The following is a 19,134-nucleotide window of genomic DNA, read 5'->3' on the forward strand; positions in this document are numbered from 1 at the left end:
CAATCCTAAATGTCTGAGGGTAACCTCAAGCTTGAAGGTCCACTATTTTGGAGAAGAGGATCAAGAAATTCCTTGTGTTAAGCTGATCTTACAGAATATCTAGAGGACTATGGATGGGGGCACAATGTCTCTCACTGGAGATACACATCATGAGACCACATGATAGGGCCTTTGCCCCACTCTTGAAAGCCTTAACAGACAGAATCCTAAGCCCTTAAACTTGCCTTCTCTCTGAGGTTGCCCGCACTCCCCTTTCTTCAAGGGTGTACTTTGCCTTAAGTAAACACTTCTCACTGCTTAACTTACTGCATTTTGTCTCGGTGCCCTTCCAGTGGCAAGTGCCTGTGTTTCTTTACTATTTCATCCAATGTTCTAGGCTTAAGCACAAGTCTTCACTCTCTACGTCCTACTTCAGACAAGCAGGGAAGGGCTGCTGAGCTCTCTGATTTGGGCCTGTAAGTGCCCGTGGCCTGGGGGACCCGGACAGGACGGCAGCTCTACATTCATGCCCTGTAGCAGCCTCCCTGAAAATCTCCTTTGCCTTTGGGAAGGACACAATCTCACTCCACCCAGTGCCCTGCGGCTCCCTCAAATCCTGGGTGGTAGGGGCTCAGTTCCCATGCAGTGCAGACTCGAGTGGACACTGGATGCCAGGGGACCCCGGCTTCAGGAGTTGGCAGGGGCTCTGCACTGTGCTGAGGAGCTCAGTGAGCTTCCCTGTCCTCCCTCTGCTCTTCCTTGCTCTCTGCTGCCCTCACGGCTGCTGCCATTCACCGCTGCTCTGACTCTAATGAGCTCCTTCCTTGCCTACACTCTTCCGAACTGTTTGAGAATTCTTTCTCGATCAGAATCAAGAAGCCTCCCTGTTCAGGCTGAGGTTTCACCTAGAGTGCAGGGAGAGACCTCCCCAGACGCAGCTGCCCAATAACACAGGTATTCCAGCTGCTGAATCAGAGGAGGGGTCTTATGTGGTGAGAGTTATTTTAGAGAAACTGACTCTCCATTTGCTGTGACAGGGACATCCCTCAGAGCAACAGACGCTCAAAAGTGTATCGTTAAAAATATTTGAGTGGGTGACAGATGCCAGGGACTGTCCTAGATGCTGGGGACACAGTGGCAAATGAAACAGATGGAGATCTCTGCCCTTGTGGATATTAGACTGTAATTTGGCAACAGACATTAAAGATAGTAAGTAAATTACCAGTATAGACAGTATTACTGATTCTAAGATGCACATGGCTTACAACTGATGTTAGAGTTGGTGAAATGCTAGGTGTTGAGTGCTATGAAGCAAATAAAAAACAGCAGCGTAAAGGAAATTGGACACAGGGGGATGGCTGCCACGTTCAACAGGGTGTCAGGGTAGACTTCACTAAGAAGGTGACATTTAAGTAAATATTAGAAGGAGGAGAAGGAGTAAGGTTTTCTGGAGGGAAAACACTCAGGCAGAACAGACCATGCAAAGGCCCTGAGTCAGGATCATGTCTGGGGCATTTGAGGAACAGCAACAAGGCCAATGTGACTAGAATGGAGCGAGCAAGGGGGAGAGGGAAGAGGTGATGTCAGGGAATACAGGACCTTTAATTCTGTAATGCCATTCGTACCCCTCACCCTGTGGTCTCAGTGCCCCTGCCCTCCACTCATGTCCTCTCTTCCTTCTGGACAGCATAGAGTCTGTGGCCACCCACTACAATCACGTCCTTGCACACATGATGTTAGCCCCCTTGTTCCTTCTCCCTCAATCATACTTGCCCTGCAAAACCTCAACCCTGGTTAAAATGCACTCGGTGCCTTCTCTCACCCAGCTGGGCCGGTGGGTGCACATGCTTCAGACATGACTGCAGCCTTGAGTGGACACTCGGAACAAATCCACAAAGCTTCCACAGTTTTCTTCTGTTTTCTCTACAAAATCATTTTCTCACCTTCCCTTTCTAGACCTCCAGGACCTCTCCCTGTCTTCACTCTCACTTCTTCTTTTGCTGAAAAAAAAAAAATATATATATATATATATACACATATCTTGAAGGAACCAGAAGGAAATTTCTCTGTGCTGTGCCCCAGGGGTATACCAGCTCACCTGCAGAGCTACAAGTACACTGCTGCCCCACCCATGACCAAGTCAGACACTTGGTAAGAGGGCAACCCCTTCACTTAGTCACTGGATCTCTTCTCTTCTCCCTCCCCCCAGATGTTCCCTCTTACAATGTGTCCTTCTCTCTCTTGCATCATTATTTGTGCAACCCTTGAGCCTTTTTTCTTTCCCCAGGATTGCCTCTTAGCAGCGGAAAAGTTTTATTTCTTCTAAGGACAAACCAACCTCACCCAAGGCCTTAACTACACCAAAGTAGCCGTTTAAAGCATTAGATATTAAGGTACAAGATGTACAATGGGGGGAAATGCTTCACCATCGAAAGCTTACACCAAACTTTGCTTGATTGACAAGTGCTTATGGGTGGCTGAGGGTCCGAGCAGATGGGCAGAACTGAAGGGGAACAGCTGTGCTCTACAAGTACTGAAGCTTTTAGATCGCATTGGCAGGGATATATTTTTATGTTGAGGAGAAGAGGGGAAAAAAGCTAAGTCTCTCCTACCGAGCATCAGGCTGCCTGGCAGAGGATCACCACAGCAAAGTGGGCTTCCCCTTGCTCAGACTCGGTGAATTCTCTGCAGACCCCAGTAGGTGCCCTGCAGCACCGAGTCCTCTGAATCGGTGCCCCGATTCACTGAAAAAGGCAGTCAGCCATCAAGTTCATAGAGGTGGCCACCTCTGATGTTAAACCCAATAAAACAAAAGTTCACTTTGTCATCTACCTGACCCTGGACTTCCCGTCCCATGGTACAAGGGGCTGCCCGAAGGGCCTCATTCCTTTCAAAGTGTTTTGCTCTGTCTTCAGGGGACAATGTCTCCATTTCAGAAAGATACCATTTGGGACCGACCCATCATCTTGGTTCCTGGCCTTGCATGTGTAAGTCTGACGGTACCACAAGAGTTCCCAACAGTCTGATTCATGAAACACACCTCAGGGCTGACCTCCTGTCCTTTCAGTTCCCCAGTCTGTTTTCTCTGAAGTTCTCATGCTAGGCAGTGAGGAGAGAAAGTGCTCATAGACAATGGCACTGAGCCCGGAGCCTCCTCCTCCAGCCCTGGCACGTCCTCAAAGCGCCACTGGCTGGCCAGCACTTTGTTAAGCATCTTGGGGTCAGTCTCCATAGGCTTGAGCTGCAACTTTGGGAACCGCTGCCAGAGCCACAATCTAGACAAGAGGAAACACAGCAAACAGCTCTTAAGCATTTGCTGCTTTAGGATTCCTGCACTAAATACCACCAGTTCCTACGGTGCTGCTAAGGGTGCTTCCAGAAATTTGGGGGTCTTAGACCCACCACTCTGCCTGCGGACCCCTCTCCTGCCTGCTATGTCACTGAATCCTTGAAGATCCCTTTCCTCCGGTATCCATCTAAGGGACTTTCCTGCTCTAGCATCTTAAAAGAAAACTCCATTCAAGAGGTAGGGTCTGAATCATCATGAAAGCAGGTCCTCCAGCCTTTGAAGCCTTCCAATGATGTCAGACTCCGCGGACACAGGTCTGCCACCCTACGAACCAAAACAGCATGGCAAGCTGCTTTCAACTTTCTAACCCAGGAAGACCTCAAAAGATAATAAATGATTATTCCCTTAAAGGAGTCAGTGTCAGGGTGATTTGTCCCACGGCATTAGCTAACTGATACACCCTCCCAAGTCCGCTCTCCTCTAGGTCTCCCCAGTCTTTGTAAAAGGGAATAGCATTTACATAGTTGTAGTAATGTAAACATTCAATTGTCTTTCTGGCATGCGTCTCTGTATATTTTTCTTTTTGTAAATTTTTTAAGGTAAAACTTACCTAAAATAAAATGCAACATCTTAAATATGCAGCTCAGTAGCTATACCCATGTAATCGCCACTCAGACTGAGGAATGGGAGGTCCCCAGCACCCCTGAAGGCTTCCTTGTGCCCCCTCCCAGTCAATATCCCCCGCAAAGGGTCACCACTATTCTGACCACTACAACTATAGATTCGTTTTGCTTATTCTTGAATTTAGTAGGAATGGAATCATGCAGCATTTTAGTCTACTTCGGCTGCTGTAACAAAATACCAAAAACTGGTTGGTTTATAAATAATAGAAATTTACCTCTCACAATTCTGGAGACAGGAAAGTCCAAGATCAAGGTACTGGCTAATTAGGCATCTGGTGAGAGCCTGCTTTTTGGGTGATAAGCAGCCATCCTCTCTCACTGTGTCCCCATTTTCCACAGTAAGAAGGCAGAGGATAAGGTTTAAAACTCATAAATCAGGAAGTAGCAATACAAATGTGTTACTTAGACATCAAGATAAGGCTGAAATGATCAGCTAAAAGAAATAAAAGTGGGCGTCTCTTGGGAGAGCAAAATGGGTGGAGAGTGGTACAGAGTTTATTATAATAAGTCTGGTAGAATTATTTGAGTTTTTAAAGAGTCTCAAAGTGTGTTTGTCTGTGTGTGTTTGTATGTATGTATGCAAAAGATAAATGAAATTCCTGGAGGAAATACAAATGACAAAAGAAAATAAAAATATACGTTGGAAGCATATATTATTATGAGCTCTCAGGGGAGTAATTAGGCAATATGAACAAAGATCTACAACTTATGTCCGGTCATTGCTGGAACAATTACAGTTGTAGAAATTGAAACACAGATATTATGGACCAAGTACACAGGGAAGTATATATAAGGATGACTACCACAGGCTCTTTAATAATATTGAAAAACGGGAGCAGCTTACACAGGGCATGGATTATATAAATAGTGTTACACTTATGCTCTGGAGTACTATGCAGCTGTTTAAAAGAATGAGGTATGCTAAGTATAAGAGATGAAGGATACTGGTGTCTACAGCTTGGAAATAAAGAGTATGAGGGATCAAGGGATAGACAGAATAGACAACGCAGGGCTTTTAAACCTTAGCACTACCGACACTTGGGACGGATTGTTTGAGTCTTTGTTGCGGGGGGCTGTCCTGTGCATTGTACGATGCGATGCTTAGCGACTTCCTTAGCCCTACTCACTAGATGCCAGTAGCACCTTCCCCCGGCAGTGACAACCACAAATGTATCCATACAATGTCACAAGTGTCCTGAAGGGAGAAGAGTTCCCCAGTCAAGAACCACTGGGATCAAGAGATGGAGAGATGAATAAAAATGTGATATAGCAAATATAGCAAAATGGTAGAATCTAGGTGGCGAGTATAAGAGTTCACTGTAAACATTCTTTTAATTTTGCTGTATGTTTGATATTTTTCATAAATAAATGTTTGAGAAAAAAAGAATGAAGTAAATCTATATACTCTGACTTTTAAAGACATGCAGACATAATACTGAATGATAAAAATTGGGTGCAGAACTCCTGTAATTCATTTTATGTGACATTCACACAAGAACAGACAAAACCAACCTGTGGTCATAGAAGTCAGGGTATCAGTTACCTTTGAAGGACACCAACTGGGAGACAGGGAGAGAGAACCTTCCGGGGAGCTGGAAATGGTCTATATCTTGATCTGGGTGGTGGATACTTGGGCACATATATATGTAGAAATCCATCAAACTGAAGATATAAATGCTCAAGTGTTCAGGGGTGAAGAATAGGATGGCTGCAACTTAACTGAAATTATATGTATGTGTCTATAAATACATGTACATATAATAAAAACAGTTGGGTTGCTGGATGAATAGAGAGACAGATGGCTGGATAGATGTGTAATGAGAAAACTCAGCAAAACATGTTAACTGTAGAATCTAGGTGCTGGGCAATAGGGGCTCACTATGCAATTCTTTCAACATTGCTGTATGCGTGAAAAATCTCCATAATACTGTGTCAGGGAAAATAAATAAAGCCACAGTGCTGGGCACTTACGATGTGTGCATTTTCCTATGGGTAAGATTCCTGTCATTTTTTTTTAATCCAAGATATATGTTTAAGTGGGAAAAAAAGTTGATCAAAAAGTACAGTCTGCTTTTATTGACTTTTTAAAGACATTCATGCTGATACTGGCGTGTAAATCTACACTCAAAAACCAAAAAGGCTGAAGAAAAGGGTCTCAGAAATGCCTGTGGCCCCCATGATCAGTGGGTTTCTTAAAAAAATGCAGAGTCTTGGGTCCCGTCTCAGGCTTTCGGAATCAGACTCTCTGAGGGAGGTCCCAGGAATCTGCATTTTAGCTAGGTTTTCTGACGTTCATTAAATTTGAGAGGCTTCATCAGGGAAAAAAGGAAAAAGGCTGAAAGATACTGCAAGTCAGTTTTACACTTTTCTGCTGGCGGCTGGGCTATGGGTGATTTTGATTGGTGTTTGTGTGCGTTTCAGTATTTCCCACAAACAGCAATAAGAACTGGGGGTCCTGACACCCTGGCAGTCCCATTTAATATGGGATGGAGGACGTCTAGTCTGACCCTTTCTTTCTTCCCTCAGACCCTTCGCAAACACCCCGCCCATCCCTTTGCTTGTCCAAGAAAACCCTTGTGGTTAATGAGTCTCAGAAAAGTGAAGTGAAACTTATAAGAAAAACAGTAGCAGCTAAAGGATGGGGTAGGGGGTGCGCAGGATACCTCCCCACCATCACCACCAAATTCTGGAGGCGTGCTTGTGACACAGGGTAATACTTCTGGTGACCCTGCAAAGATACTGCTCACATCCCTCCCAAATTGCCACCTGCTTCCCCTGAGTCACCCACCAACAGAGTTCATGTCCTGGTCATTTCCAAACCCGGAGGTGGGTGGTGAACAGGGTGGAGCCCGGGGGAGAAAAAAAACCAGAGCTGCAGGACGCTTGGGTGCACAGCCGGGTCCCCAGAGATGTCTCTGAAACCGCTGCTCTCGCTGCTGCCACTGCTGCTGACTGTGGAGCTGGCCAGCACCAAGCTGATCCGGTACCGGGGACCCCGCCGCCCCACGTCTGGGAGATTCCCTCACTCTCGCCCTTCAGGTTTGGGGCTCCCTGGGACCCAGGCCTCCTATCTCTTGGGTTCCCGGATCTCCAAGGCGGGCTGTCACCCCTGAGGGTTCTACGCTGATCTGCCCCAAGACCCAGCCGTGATCCTTGGCCGTCACCTCCCCTCTCCACTGACCTGTTTCTGGGAGGACCTTGTGTTCCCCACCCTCAGCTCTAATGATCTGGAACAGGGGTCTCCAAAGATGAATCCCTCCCCGACTGAAAAGAAGATCTTGGAGACTCGGACCTGTGACATTTAAATGGAGACTCCCCCAGATTAGCATCTCCCAAACTGTTCAGCTCTCAAGTCCAGTTTTGAGGACCCCAGTCACCTTCAGCTGGCCTCTGGTGCTCCCCTCATTCTCTCCCTTCTCTCTCCTCCCCACCTCCTGGAACTCTTGATGGGGGGAAGGAGGTGCTCTCCCAGGAAACATTTCCCCCACTTCACATTCTTGAGCCTCTCAAAGACCGGGCCTGGGTGTGTGTGGTGGTGGGGTGGGGTAGGCAGGGGCTCCAAGGAGGGACTTCAGGCAGGTACAAAATATTACTGCACAGGATGTTTGCTAACCTGCTTGTTGGACCTAAGAGATCATGGCTATTTCCCAAATCAATGCAAAGAGCCCAGGGATTCTGAGTGTTGTTTTGGAACCAACGGCAACAGTATGATCCGGGAACGTGTTCGTAATGCAAATTCTTAGGCTCCAGCCTAGACCTGTTCAATCAGAAAGTGAGAGTTCTGAATGTTAATTAGCCCTCTAGGTCGGGGTGCTCCACTTGGGGGAGACAGAAGCAAACCGCCTCCCAAGGGCTGAAGGGGCTGCGAGACCAAAGAGTCCAGCTTGAATTCCACAGAGGTTTATTGAGGGGCCCTTACCTGGGGAAGCTTGCCCTAGGGGGCCACAGGACGTGTAGATGCCTGCATTGCACTGTGTGGGGAGGCTAATTTATAGAGGAAAGGGGAAAAGTGTCTGCCTGCAGGGGGAGCAAGGAGCAAGGGTCTGTGCGCAAGTGGCCACAGCAGGGTATTCTCGAGTATCATTGCTAGAATTTAGAGCAAGGATCTTGCCCCCAGGGAGCCATGTTAATTGTTCCCAGCTGGCTATTGAAAGAATATTTAGATATTCTTTATTTAAATATTTATAATATTTAAATACTTAGATATCAGTCAAAGGAAAGGGGAGCGTAAAGGTGATCCTTCAATCATCATGGCGGATTTGGCAAGATGGCATCAGTCTTGCTCCCGGACACAGGGGTTATCAAACACCCAGCTCAAGGGCCAAATCCTGCCTGCCACCAGTTCTTACAAAATGAAGTTTAATGGTACCCAGCCACGTTCGTACATTCATTCACATATTGTCTATGGCTGCTTTTGTCCTGTACTGACAGAGCCGAGTAGGTGCAGCACAGACGGCTCGCAAAGCCTGTACAAAGCAGTTTGCCCATCACGCCTGCTCTAGGTGATCCGCTTCATGCTAAAGTTTGAGCGTCACTGGCATAGAGAACTCCTTTCTCCTTGTTAGTGGTTGATCCATTCCATACATGTTCCAAAGCAGAGCTAAGTTTTACCCAATTGGTCTTGTCTTCAAACTTAGATACAGCCTCATAAACACATCTTTGTGTACTTATGCAATGTTCTCCAGTAGATGAAATTCCTGGAACTGAAGTTACGCCAAGTTAAAAGGTTTGTACAATCTAAGGCCTATGATACATGTTGCCAAACCGTCCTTCAGCAGCTCTGTACGGATCCGCACCAACAGTCGTGCATGTGCTTAGATTTTTGCCAATCTGTAGGGTGAAAAAAGGTTTCCCACTCTTGTCTTGTATTTCTTTAATGACTACTGTAGTTGAACATTTTCCCACACATTTAGAAGCTTTTGTACTGTTTTTTTATTTTTAATTACCTTTGTGTTCTTTGCCCATTTTCCGACTGAATGTCAAGTACTGTGAATGTAGCCTGCCTTCATGACTGCTTGAGGACACAAGACTACTAGGTCACAGACAAGGACAAATCTGTTACTCCCAGCAACAGTAGAAACCAGAATATTAGCATTTGTGTCTGTTTTCTGAGCCCCACAGGGTGATTTTAAGAGGGCCAGGCGATACCTGCACATGCAATGAGGTATATGCAGGAGAAGAACCCTAAGATTAGGAAAACTGAATCTTTTATAACGGATCATAAACCTGTCTGCTCTTTGCCCCAGAGGGAGACACTGCCTCTATTCCAGACTGTTCTCAAAACAAAATCCTTGATGAGACAGTCCGGACACAGGAAGTCAGTGCCTCTGCAGAGATGTGAGATACCCGTGAAGATCGTCTCCCAACACTGGGTCATTTATCTTATTATTTGTAGAAGCTCTTTGTATATTAGAACCATTAACTCCTTGACATACAACTTGTGACTTTTCCCCCCCCGATTTTTCTTTGCTTTTTAACTTCATTTACAGCTTTGTATATTGGGAAGAGGAATACAGAGATCTAAAATTTTAGAGTCTCACTCATCAATCACCACCTCCCCCAATCATTATGGCTAATCTTGGTATCATGCTTAGATGATTTATTATTCCCAGAGTTACTTAAACATTTTACTCCCTTCTACTGCTCTTATATTGTATTTCACATTAAGTCTGGATTATCTGAAATTGGGATTTGGTGCTTACTTATGCCCTCCTCCCCAGTGGAGGGGAAGTAAGTCTCCTAACATCATGAAGTGAAGCATGTGAAGGTTTTTGCATCAGTGTTATGTTAGGGTCTTTGGAAACCTTTGTGAAAGTCAGTTCCCCGGGGATGGGTTCAGTTATTCGGCACATCTCCAACAGGTTTTGGGGAAGGTCTGTTTGGGACGGTTCACTCTTGTAGTCTCTGGGGAAATTTGCCACTCTGGTTTGACATATGTTTGGCTTGGTTTCCTGGAAGACTGTTATTGTAGGATGTCTGGTAATGATTATTATTGTAGGGACACAGAGACTTTGAGTTTGTCATTATATGCTATTTGGAAAAGTTTGTTACAGAAGGGTAGCTTCCTAGTGGTATCTTCCCCTGCTACAGGGTCCCTCTCCGCCGAGTTCACACTACGCACAGGACCCTGAGCCCACCAAAGGGATGCCGAAAGCCAGAGCCCCTCCATTTGGAGGCCTCATTCCCTAGGGACAAGCCCATCTTCGTGCCCCTCTCCAACTACATGAATGTGAGTCGTAGCCCCCCGCAGTCCCTGCCCTCCGGGGCTCCGGTCAAGCTCCTCACTGACTCTCTCCTGTTTTGCCATCAGGCCCAGTATTATGGGGAAATTGGGCTGGGGACGCCACCACAAAACTTCACTGTCGTCTTCGACACGGGCTCCTCCAACCTCTGGGTGCCATCCACAAGATGCCACCTCTTCAGTGTGCCCTGCTGTGAGTTTTCATGGAAAGACTAAGGCTGCAGGGGGTGATGGGAGAAGAGGGTTGGGCCTCGGCTTCCCAAGGGTTTTTGAGGTGCTGGTCTCTTCTGACGCACCTCACAAATGACAAGGTCACAGGGGCAGGAGGCATTGAGAGACTCCCCTCCCCCAGCGACACCTCCCCGACCTTCTGACCTAGGGTTCCACCACCGCTTCAACTCCAAAGCCTCCAGCTCCTTCCAGGCCAATGGGACCAAGTTTGCTATTCAGTATGGAACTGGGCGGCTAAATGGCATCCTGAGTGAAGACAAGCTGACCGTATGTGAACTTTGACCCCAGGAAGGCTTGAGCCTGGGAGACCCCCAATGTCTAAGATGTTCTAGCTTAGGGAGGGGCTTGAGGAGGGGCTTTCTGGGCAAAGGGAAGGGGTGTCTGAGGTGGGGCTTCCTGGGTAAGGGGCGGGGCTTTCTGTTAAAGAGGTGAGACTTCTCAAGTGTCCAGGGAAGGGCTTCTTAGGTGGGACGCAAAACTGCCTAGGCAGATGGAGTTGTTTCCAGATGTGCTGGTCTGGGAGATCTCAGGTATGTAGGTAATAACCTCCCAGAAGTAGTAACTTGCCGAATTGGAATCTTCCCCTAGATTGGGGGAATCGATGGTACATCAGTCATTTTTGGGGAGGCTCTGTGGGAGCCCAGCCTGGTCTTCACTTTTGCCCACTTCGACGGGATACTGGGACTCGGTTTTCCTGCTTTGGCCGTAAAAGCAGTTCGGCCCCCGCTAGATGTACTGGTGGACCAGGGGCTACTGGATAAGCCTGTCTTTTCCTTTTACCTGAACAGGTAATGGGGGAGGGTCTACCTTCTTATGAGTCTTAGCCCCACCAAAAGAAAATTCTGTCTGCTTTCAGAAAGTCCCTCATCTAATAAAGGAAGTCCCACCTTCCACTCAGGAAGTCATCCAACCAACACAGCAAGTTCCAGTCCTCTGTTCAGGGAGTCACCTACTGAATATAAGTAACACTTGGACCCTATTCAGAAGTCCAACCCACTAGGCAACCCTTATAATGAAGAAACTCACCATCATTTAAAATGCTCTGCGTATCAAACTTAAACGAGGAAACTTCATGCCCTACCCGATCAAATACTCAAAGAAATCTTGTCTTCACCATAAAGCCCAAATTCCCAGAAATCGCCCATTTGAATCAAAGAAGTTCCACCTACCTTTTAGGAAGCTCAACCTTGTGTTCAGAAAGTCCTGGCCCCCATCCCTCCTGGAGGACCAGCCCCCACAGGCATAAAGCCCTCAGCCCAGTCAGGTACCCTGGTGTCCAACCCACTCAGGAAGTCCCCTGCACCTCTAGTGCATCCTGCCCTCCCACACCTCGGGGAAGTCCCCGGCCTGGCCCCTCTTCCCACCGCTCTCAGCCAACTCCGGAAGCCTAAAGCCTTGGAGCTGTGAAACACGCGGTTCAGAAAGTCTCACCATCCACCTGGGAAGCCACCCTATTCGTAGGAAGTCACACCTTCCAGAGCCAATTCAGAAACCCCAGTGGTCCACTTAAATCTCCCAAAGTTCTACCTTCCACAGCCAAATCAAGAAGTCTCGTCTCCACTACGGAAGCCTGCAACACCCTAGAATCCTAACCACCAGGAAAAGCCCCATTACTTTTCACTTCCTGCATTGCTTCCAGTCCCAATATCTACGCCCTGCTTGCATCCCATCACCCCGCCTAGAACCTGGACACCACCCCACTGGTAGGAAGTCCCTTCCTCGGCCACTCCTAGGAGTGGCAGGGGAAAGGCTAGTGACACTGCCCGCACTCTGCCTCTGCAGGGACCAGGAAACAGCTGAAGGAGGAGAACTGGTCCTGGGTGGCTCAGACCCAGCACACTACATCCCACCCCTCACCTACATGCCAGTCACAACCCCTGCCTACTGGCAGATCCACATGGAGAGGTGCGGGGCCCGCCTCCTAGGTGTAGAAGGAGTGGGCTGCGAACCCAGAATCCTAGGTCTGATGGGAGAGGTTGCCAGGGGCCTGGACTCCCATGTCTGAGGGAGGAGAGGGGCCTGGTTTCCTAAGACACTGGCTGTAATAACTACCCCTTTTTCCCCCCTCATAGTGTGAAGGTGGGCACAGAGCTGACTCTTTGTGCCCAGGGTTGTGCTGCCATCCTGGACACAGGCACATCCCTCATCACAGGACCCACTGGGGAGATCCAGGCCCTGCATGCAGCCATCGGGGCAATCCCCCTGGTGATGGGGCAGGTGAGGACCTGGTGTCTGCTGGGTGTAGGCTGGGGAGGCTGCCAGGGTTTTGATGGCAGACACTGGGCAGGATGCTGAGTCCCTAAGGTGGGAATCAGGTGGTGGGAGGAAACGAGGCCACCTCCCAGGTACGTGCTGCGAGGTATTCTGGATTGGGGGATGTCAATGCACGTTTATATAGGAGTGGATGGGAGTGAGAAGCCTACAGAGCCTGGAGACATGTGGAGGAAGCCAGAAATCATACTGAGGAGTCACCAGCCTTTAGACAGTAATCAGAGCCATGGATGAGGAGAGAGAGGTCCCAGGAGCAGCCTTGGGGAACACGCACATGGTGGAAAGAAAAAAACAGAGCAGGAGCAGCCGGGGACACAGGAGTACCCGGGGCATTGGGCTCACAGAAGCTGCACAGAGTATTTCAAACGTGGAGGCTCTAGCCACCCACTTTCACCTCAGGAGGCTCTGCAGTTTCTGGGCAGGGGCAGGGTCTTCCCAGGCTGGAATTTCTGTGATTTTATCACTCTGCTCTTTGGTGCTTCTGAGAGGGCGAAGAAAACTCAGTTCGCAAGGCTCTGAGTCAAATGCCTAAGACACAGGCTGGTCGCAATCAAGGGAACCAAGTAGATCAGAGCAGTTATGGGCATGCGTTGCACGGGCTGGAACTCAGCTCTGCCATTTACTAGCTATGTTGTCCTGGGCAAGTCATTTAACATTCCTTTGCCTCAGCTTCCTAATCTCTAAAATAGGGTTACTAATACCTACCAATCAGGTACGTTGTGGGGACTGGATCAATTAATCCATTTAGGTACTTAGGACAATGCTTTGACGCCTATTCGTGCTGTTATTCTCTCCCCTTTCAAGATTTATACACTCGCTAATTCAACCTGTTTTCTCATCAATCCTTACCTTCCCAACAAGGAAATTGCCATTGGCTTTTAAGGAAGATAAACTTCTTGGTAGTTATTAATGATGGCCTAATATTGTATTGTTAGGTACTTGGGAGTGGTGGGATTTGATGCAAACAAGAGCACAAGCTCATCAATCTAAAAAGGCTTATTAGTTCCTCAGCTGCAGGCAAGTATCGCCATGTTAGGGAAAGCCAGATCTTCCAGATTGTTGGAGAAACCTGAAAACAGTACTTGAAAGCTCCTGGTTTGTAAATAACAATAACATTTACTATGTGCCAGGCATTTTTCCCAAGCTAACTCACTTATTTCTCACACAACAGCTCTATGAGGTATGTATTATTATCACCTAAATCTTCAGGTTGGAAACTGAGGCACAGAAAGGTTAGTTTACCTAGAAAGGTTAGTTTACCTAAGGTTGTACAGCAGCAGACTCCAGGGATGCGACCTATACCACCATGGTGTACGGTTGGTAAACAATTTTTTAAACATTTTAGATACAGTGTAGGACAATTTACATCCACCTGTGAACCCAATGTGGCCCCTAGGTCACCAGTTTTTGATCTGCAAAGTACACAAGAAGAGGGTTTGATTAAATAAATGGGAGCCTAGGGGAAGTGGCATCAATTACAGTAGTGCGGCAAGCGCCGGTTAAGGCTAGAGAAGGCAGCAGAGCCTGACTACACAAGGCCCTTAATACCTCGTCAGTACCCGTATAGTACTGAGGGGCCACGGAAGGAATTTGGGCAGATAAAGCAGCAATCCCTCATCTCCACTTGTTCCTCGTCTCCCTCAGTACCTCCTGAAGTGCTCGGAAATCCCAACGCTGCCCACAGTCTCCTTCCTCCTTGGAGGCGTCTGGTTTAACCTCACAGCTCAGGAATACATCCTCCAGGTAGGTGCGGTCACAATGACGTCAGAGTAAGATGGAGTTTGAGAAGGTGGAGCTGGGAGTGGGACATCACTAGGACCCAGCAGGGGCCACACAAACATTTTCAGTGCCCGGGGAGGGTGGGGCGAAGCTTTGGCTCCCAGGGAATAAGCGGGCTCGGTGGGCTTGACACCCAATGGCCTGTCCTGTCGCCTTGCAGATTGTTCGCGGTGGTGTCCGCCTCTGCTTGTCCGGCTTCCAGGCCCTAGACATGCCTCCGCCTGCAGGACCCTTCTGGATTCTCGGCGATGTCTTCCTGGGGACCTACGTGGCCGTCTTCGACCGCGGGAACAGGAAAGGCAGTGCCCAAGTGGGACTGGCTCGCTCTCGTTCCCGGGCAGCTGGAGGACAAGGGGATGAATCTGCGCAGGCGCAATTTCCAAGTCGGCGCCTTCCTTAGGCGCATGCGCATGGGGTGACAGCGGAGGCTCAAGCTACTCAGTAAAAACCCACTATTTTCACTGAACCTAGCTGTGTCACCTTTTTTTAAGCGCGTGGTTTTTGGAGGATAAAATTAGTGTTCGTTCTCTGGAGTTGAAGAAAGGAAGGAGAAAGGTATAACTCCTTTTCTCCAGGATTCATACTGGTGCGAAAGCCTGACACTACGTATCCCATGAAGCCCCTTGCCTACACTGCCTCTTGTCAAAGGCGCCCGGCGCCGCACAGCACCATGGACGTTGTAGTCCAGCCTGTTTTAGTCTTGGGGGCGGGCGCAGCCACAACAAGCGTGGGAGGCGACAGGTCGCGACGGCAGCGACAGGTGGCAGGAAGGAGCACTGAATTAGTGAAGGGTTTTCCAACCCTTATTCTATGGGGAGGGGATACCTTTCCCGCAGACTTCATCTCCTGTTCCTTTCTCCCTTTGGGATTCCGGGACCCCTGGGTCCGCCATAAAGGCGTGGCTTGAAGCCCCCGGGTTGGGGGGAGCTGTGCTGCCCCTCCTCCTGCGATGATGTCACTCTCCCCTCCGCAGCCTCTAGATGCCCAGAGCTGCTGGGGCTGGGTCACCCCTCCCCCCATCGCCAGTCCTGGATTCCCCCATCCCCGCCCCGCCTCGTCTTGGGGTGAGTACAGGGGAGAGAAGGCTCAGGGGGCGGTAAAACAGTCCAAATCCCATTTTGGAGGCGGGGGGCACGGGAGACGGGGACTCAAAGATTACAGCGGAGGAATTTCCCCTCAATAACGAGCTTTGGAAGCCAAGGTACTTGGAGGGTTTCAGGGGACCGAGAATTGTAAGCAGAGTCTCTGTATTTTCAGCTTTTGTGTCCGGGAGATCTTCTTCCCTGGATTTGGAATTGATAGGAATAGGGGCGGAGGAAGAAGAAAGGGGTCCTAGAAGTCAGGAAGGGGAGAGCCCTTCCGCAATTAAAGGGCCTTGGGTAAGGGGGAGGGAGAATTAGGAAGGGGCGCCGAGGATAATGGAGGTGGGAGTTTGGAGTTTTCAGGAATTTCATGTCTTGAAGACCTGGGAAAAGATAGATTAAGGAGGAAGGGTGGGGAAAGGGTCTGAAGACGTGTACAGCCAGTGGCCTCCCCCTCCTAGTGTGCGTTGCCAAAAATCGAGTACACTTCCCCTTGGCCTGTTTGCGTGACTGGGTGTCCCGTAATCCGAGCCCTCGTTTGCCTCCAGAAGCCTCCCCATGGGTGGAGAATCCAGGCTCACAAATCCCCCACATACCCTGGTGTGGCCAGGGAAGGGCCAGGAGGGAGTGACAGCATCCAAATTTTCCAAGACCTGATGGAATCTGTACCATCCTGTTACTCCTTGACTGCGGCCTCCTCCCCCCTCCCATGGTCTCTATTTCCGAGTCTCATCCCATATTCTCCCTTATTCCCGCTTCTACCCTCCTTTCCCCTCCACCCCTCCCCTCCCGCCTGCACCTTCTCCCACACCTTCTGATCTCTGCAAAAACGCAGATTTGCTAACTTGATCTCGTGCCTGGCTGCTGTTAAAAGCAGAAGACAAAAGTAGAGTTGGGGGTGGGGGTGGGGGGCGGTTAAGGGACAATGGCTGATTTAGGTCCTTACTCCCAGCCCCTTAGTGCCCACCCAACCCCTGCCCCCCCCCGCCACCAACTTGCCCAGAAACCTCACTCATCCCACACCCAGTCCCTCACCTCAGGATTCACTGCTTCTGCCTGGGAACATGCCAGAATTCAGGCCAGAGAGGAGCAGGAAGCTCTGATGTCTTTTCTCTGCCCTCTTGAATCCCATCAGGGGCTTGAGGACTGCCGGAGGATACTGGATCGAGATACTGGATAGGGGGCAGTGGGGGAGCCCAGGGTCTGGGAGGTGAGGGAAACTGCCTCCCTGGGCTGCAGGACAGGCCCCACTTCTGCACTTCTCTCTGCAGTGACGCAGCCTCGAGTCCTGGCCAGAATGAAGTCAGAAGGGATGATGGGGGGAGCTGAGAAAGGGATAGAGATTTAGAGAGAGGGACAGAGGGACAGTGAACGAAGGACAGGGGGCCAGTCCCAAACAAGTGCGGAGACTCAGAAGAGGGTGAAAGAGACACGGGGGTGAGGGAGAGCCGGGTAGAGAGGACAGAAAATAAAAATTGCAGAGACAGAGGGGAGAAAGAGATAAAAGAGGGGGGAATGACACGGGGGGAAGGTTGTCAGAGAACATGAGAGAGGAGAGAGATGGACAGAGGTCCAGAGAGTGGCAGGAATAGATCCTGAAGGCGGGAGGCAGCTGGTGGAGGACAGAGGCACAAAGAGGAGGGACAGAGGCCTGAAGGGGACAGAGACACAGACAGGGGGACTGAGACCTAAGGGAGAAAGGCAAATCCCTGAGAAAAGGGTATAGAGACCAAGAGAAAGAAGCTGGGGTCTTGGGGGCTGGGGGGAACCAAGACACGGCCGGGGAGAGGAGACTGAGACTTAGAGAGAAGAGGGGCAAAAACTCAGAAGGCGAGGAACAGATTTAGAAAACAATGGGACAGAGACACAGCGGGAGGGATGAGATTTAGAGAAGAGCGCCCGAGTCCCAGACGGGTGAGGGCAGAGGCGGGGGCACAAATACTCAGAGCAAGGGGAGAAAAAGAGACACAGAAACGGGCGCGGGGGGTGGGTGGAAAGCCATACGAACCAGCCGCCGCACCTGCAGAGGGAGGCAACAGGCCAGGAACGGGGCACGCGTGATGACGCTCGCAGCGCCTGACCCGCCCCCTTCGCTCCCACAGGCAGTCTCCTCCCGCCGCAGCCCCAGCAGCAACCGCGCGCCTCGCCCCAGCCACTGCGCCTGCGCTCTGCCACTCGGCGGCTTGGCCAGACTGGGGGGCGGGGCCGGACGCGCGCTGGAGGGGTCCGTCTACTTCTGGTCCCGCCCCCAATCCTCCCCCACCAGCACTCTCACACCTGGCCGCGCTCTATTTCCCATCGGCCCCGCCTATTACCTCCGCCCAGACCTTGCTTCCGGGAGCTTTGGTTTCTTCCCCTTCGCCTCCCTTAGGATCCCCTCCCCCTCACCAGTCCTCATTCATTCCTTTGTTCTCCTGTCTTCAGTCCACCGTTAGCTAGACCTTGTCCCCTTTCCCTCACCCGCGAAGACTCCCCGTTCCAGGTCCCACCCCTCCGTCCAGCCCGGTAGCTTTGTACTCTTTGCAGGCCTCACCTTTTCCTTAGCGCCCTCATCTCCTGGTCTCTGCCCTCTCTCAGTCTGCCCCTTCCCCACCTAGCCTGATTGATTTCAAGTCCATTAAAGTCCCGCTCATCCCTTAGTCTCGCCTTCCCGCAGCACATTCAAGACGTTTTCTACCATTCGTAGACCCTACCAACTTTCCCCAGTCCCGCCCCAACCACACTGACATTCTCGCGGCCGAACCCGGTCTGACCAGGCCGGTCTTGCAGCCCCCGTCTCGCTCCTTCTTTACCTCGCCCTCCTCCCTTAGTCCGAGCCAGGCGATCTCAGGTTTCCAGGCTTCGCTCGTCTCAGCCCCTTCTCACAGAGCCTCAGTCCCTGTTCCACTTGCCCTGTCCCCTTTCAGTGCCATTTCGCGCAAAAGTACACGCCACTCTCCATTTCCAGTTCCCGCCCTTCGTTCAGTCCCGCCCCCTCGTTCTCCCAGCCCAATCGGGACTGTTTCTGCTTCCTTCGGCCCTGCCTCTTAAAATCTGTCCTGCCCGATCTAAGCAACGTTAGGAGCCCAATCCGGCCGGCTCCCTCTGCCCCTGCCCACTGGGTCTTTCTTGCCGGCTCTTTAGGGCCGGGCGAGCGATCCTTCTCTGTCCAATTAGGATAGCCCCTCCCATTGTGGCTCCGCCCCTCCCTCCGCCAGTCACACACTCAGGCCTCTTTATATAGCGTGTACTTGTTCCTTTCCTCTGCTCCGCCCCGCTTCCTTTTACAGTGCAATGAGATCTAGTTCTCATATGTAGTCCCGCCCCCTCCCGTTCTCCCTGCATTACGAAGCCAAGCAGCTATAACGGAGGGTCCCGCCTCCTTCACCTCGCTCCGCCCCTCCCCGCCCCTTCTTTCGTAAAGATCCAATCGGTGTGCTTCCATCTGTAGTCCCGCCCCTCCAGCTAGGCAGTTTGAGTACCGGCCCTCCTCCTGCTTCAGTCCCGTCCCACAGCTCCCCGGCCAATCAGTTCCATTCCTCCCTCCTGAGGTCGCGCCCCTTCCATCCGTCTCTCGCCCTACCCAATCACGTCTGTCTC

At 50.3% G+C, this 19,134-nt stretch overlaps 1 protein-coding gene, 1 long non-coding RNA gene and 1 pseudogene across 6 annotated transcripts; 1 reads left to right on the top strand and 2 right to left on the bottom strand.

The window, feature by feature from the left end:
- Nucleotides 1-2,196: 2,196 nt before the first annotated feature.
- LOC108397919 (ubiquitin carboxyl-terminal hydrolase isozyme L1 pseudogene) lies at nt 2,197-4,834 on the bottom strand (annotated as a pseudogene).
- A 1,936-nt stretch (nt 4,835-6,770) lies between these two features.
- On the top strand, nt 6,771-14,939 carry NAPSA (napsin A aspartic peptidase). 2 transcript variants are annotated; one of them, XM_017661575.3, is made up of 9 exons: nt 6,771-6,934; nt 10,042-10,180; nt 10,262-10,385; nt 10,572-10,690; nt 11,012-11,211; nt 12,206-12,328; nt 12,496-12,640; nt 14,339-14,437; nt 14,634-14,939. In XM_017661575.3, the coding sequence occupies exons 1-9, from the start codon at nt 6,861-6,863 to the stop codon at nt 14,871-14,873; spliced, it is 1,263 nt and encodes a 420-aa protein (XP_017517064.3). In that variant the 5' UTR covers nt 6,771-6,860; the 3' UTR covers nt 14,874-14,939. The 2 variants fall into 2 exon arrangements, with proteins under 2 accessions (XP_017517064.3, XP_017517065.3); XM_017661576.3 differs by lacking the exon at nt 6,771-6,934 and adding an exon at nt 8,613-8,677.
- A 634-nt stretch (nt 14,940-15,573) lies between these two features.
- On the bottom strand, nt 15,574-18,482 carry LOC118973796 (uncharacterized). 4 transcript variants are annotated; one of them, XR_005063304.2, is made up of 3 exons: nt 18,348-18,482; nt 16,591-16,843; nt 15,574-15,938 (listed from the first exon to the last, which is right to left on the bottom strand). It is a non-coding gene; the product is annotated as an uncharacterized lncRNA (long non-coding RNA). The 4 variants fall into 4 exon arrangements; XR_012126683.1 differs by lacking the exon at nt 18,348-18,482 and adding an exon at nt 17,576-17,684; XR_012126684.1 differs by lacking the exon at nt 18,348-18,482 and adding an exon at nt 17,564-17,615.
- Nucleotides 18,483-19,134: the final 652 nt, after the last annotated feature.

Source organism: Manis javanica, chromosome 17 (genome assembly GCF_040802235.1).
Source record: "Manis javanica isolate MJ-LG chromosome 17, MJ_LKY, whole genome shotgun sequence".
Classification (NCBI taxonomy): Eukaryota; Metazoa; Chordata; class Mammalia; order Pholidota; family Manidae; genus Manis; species Manis javanica.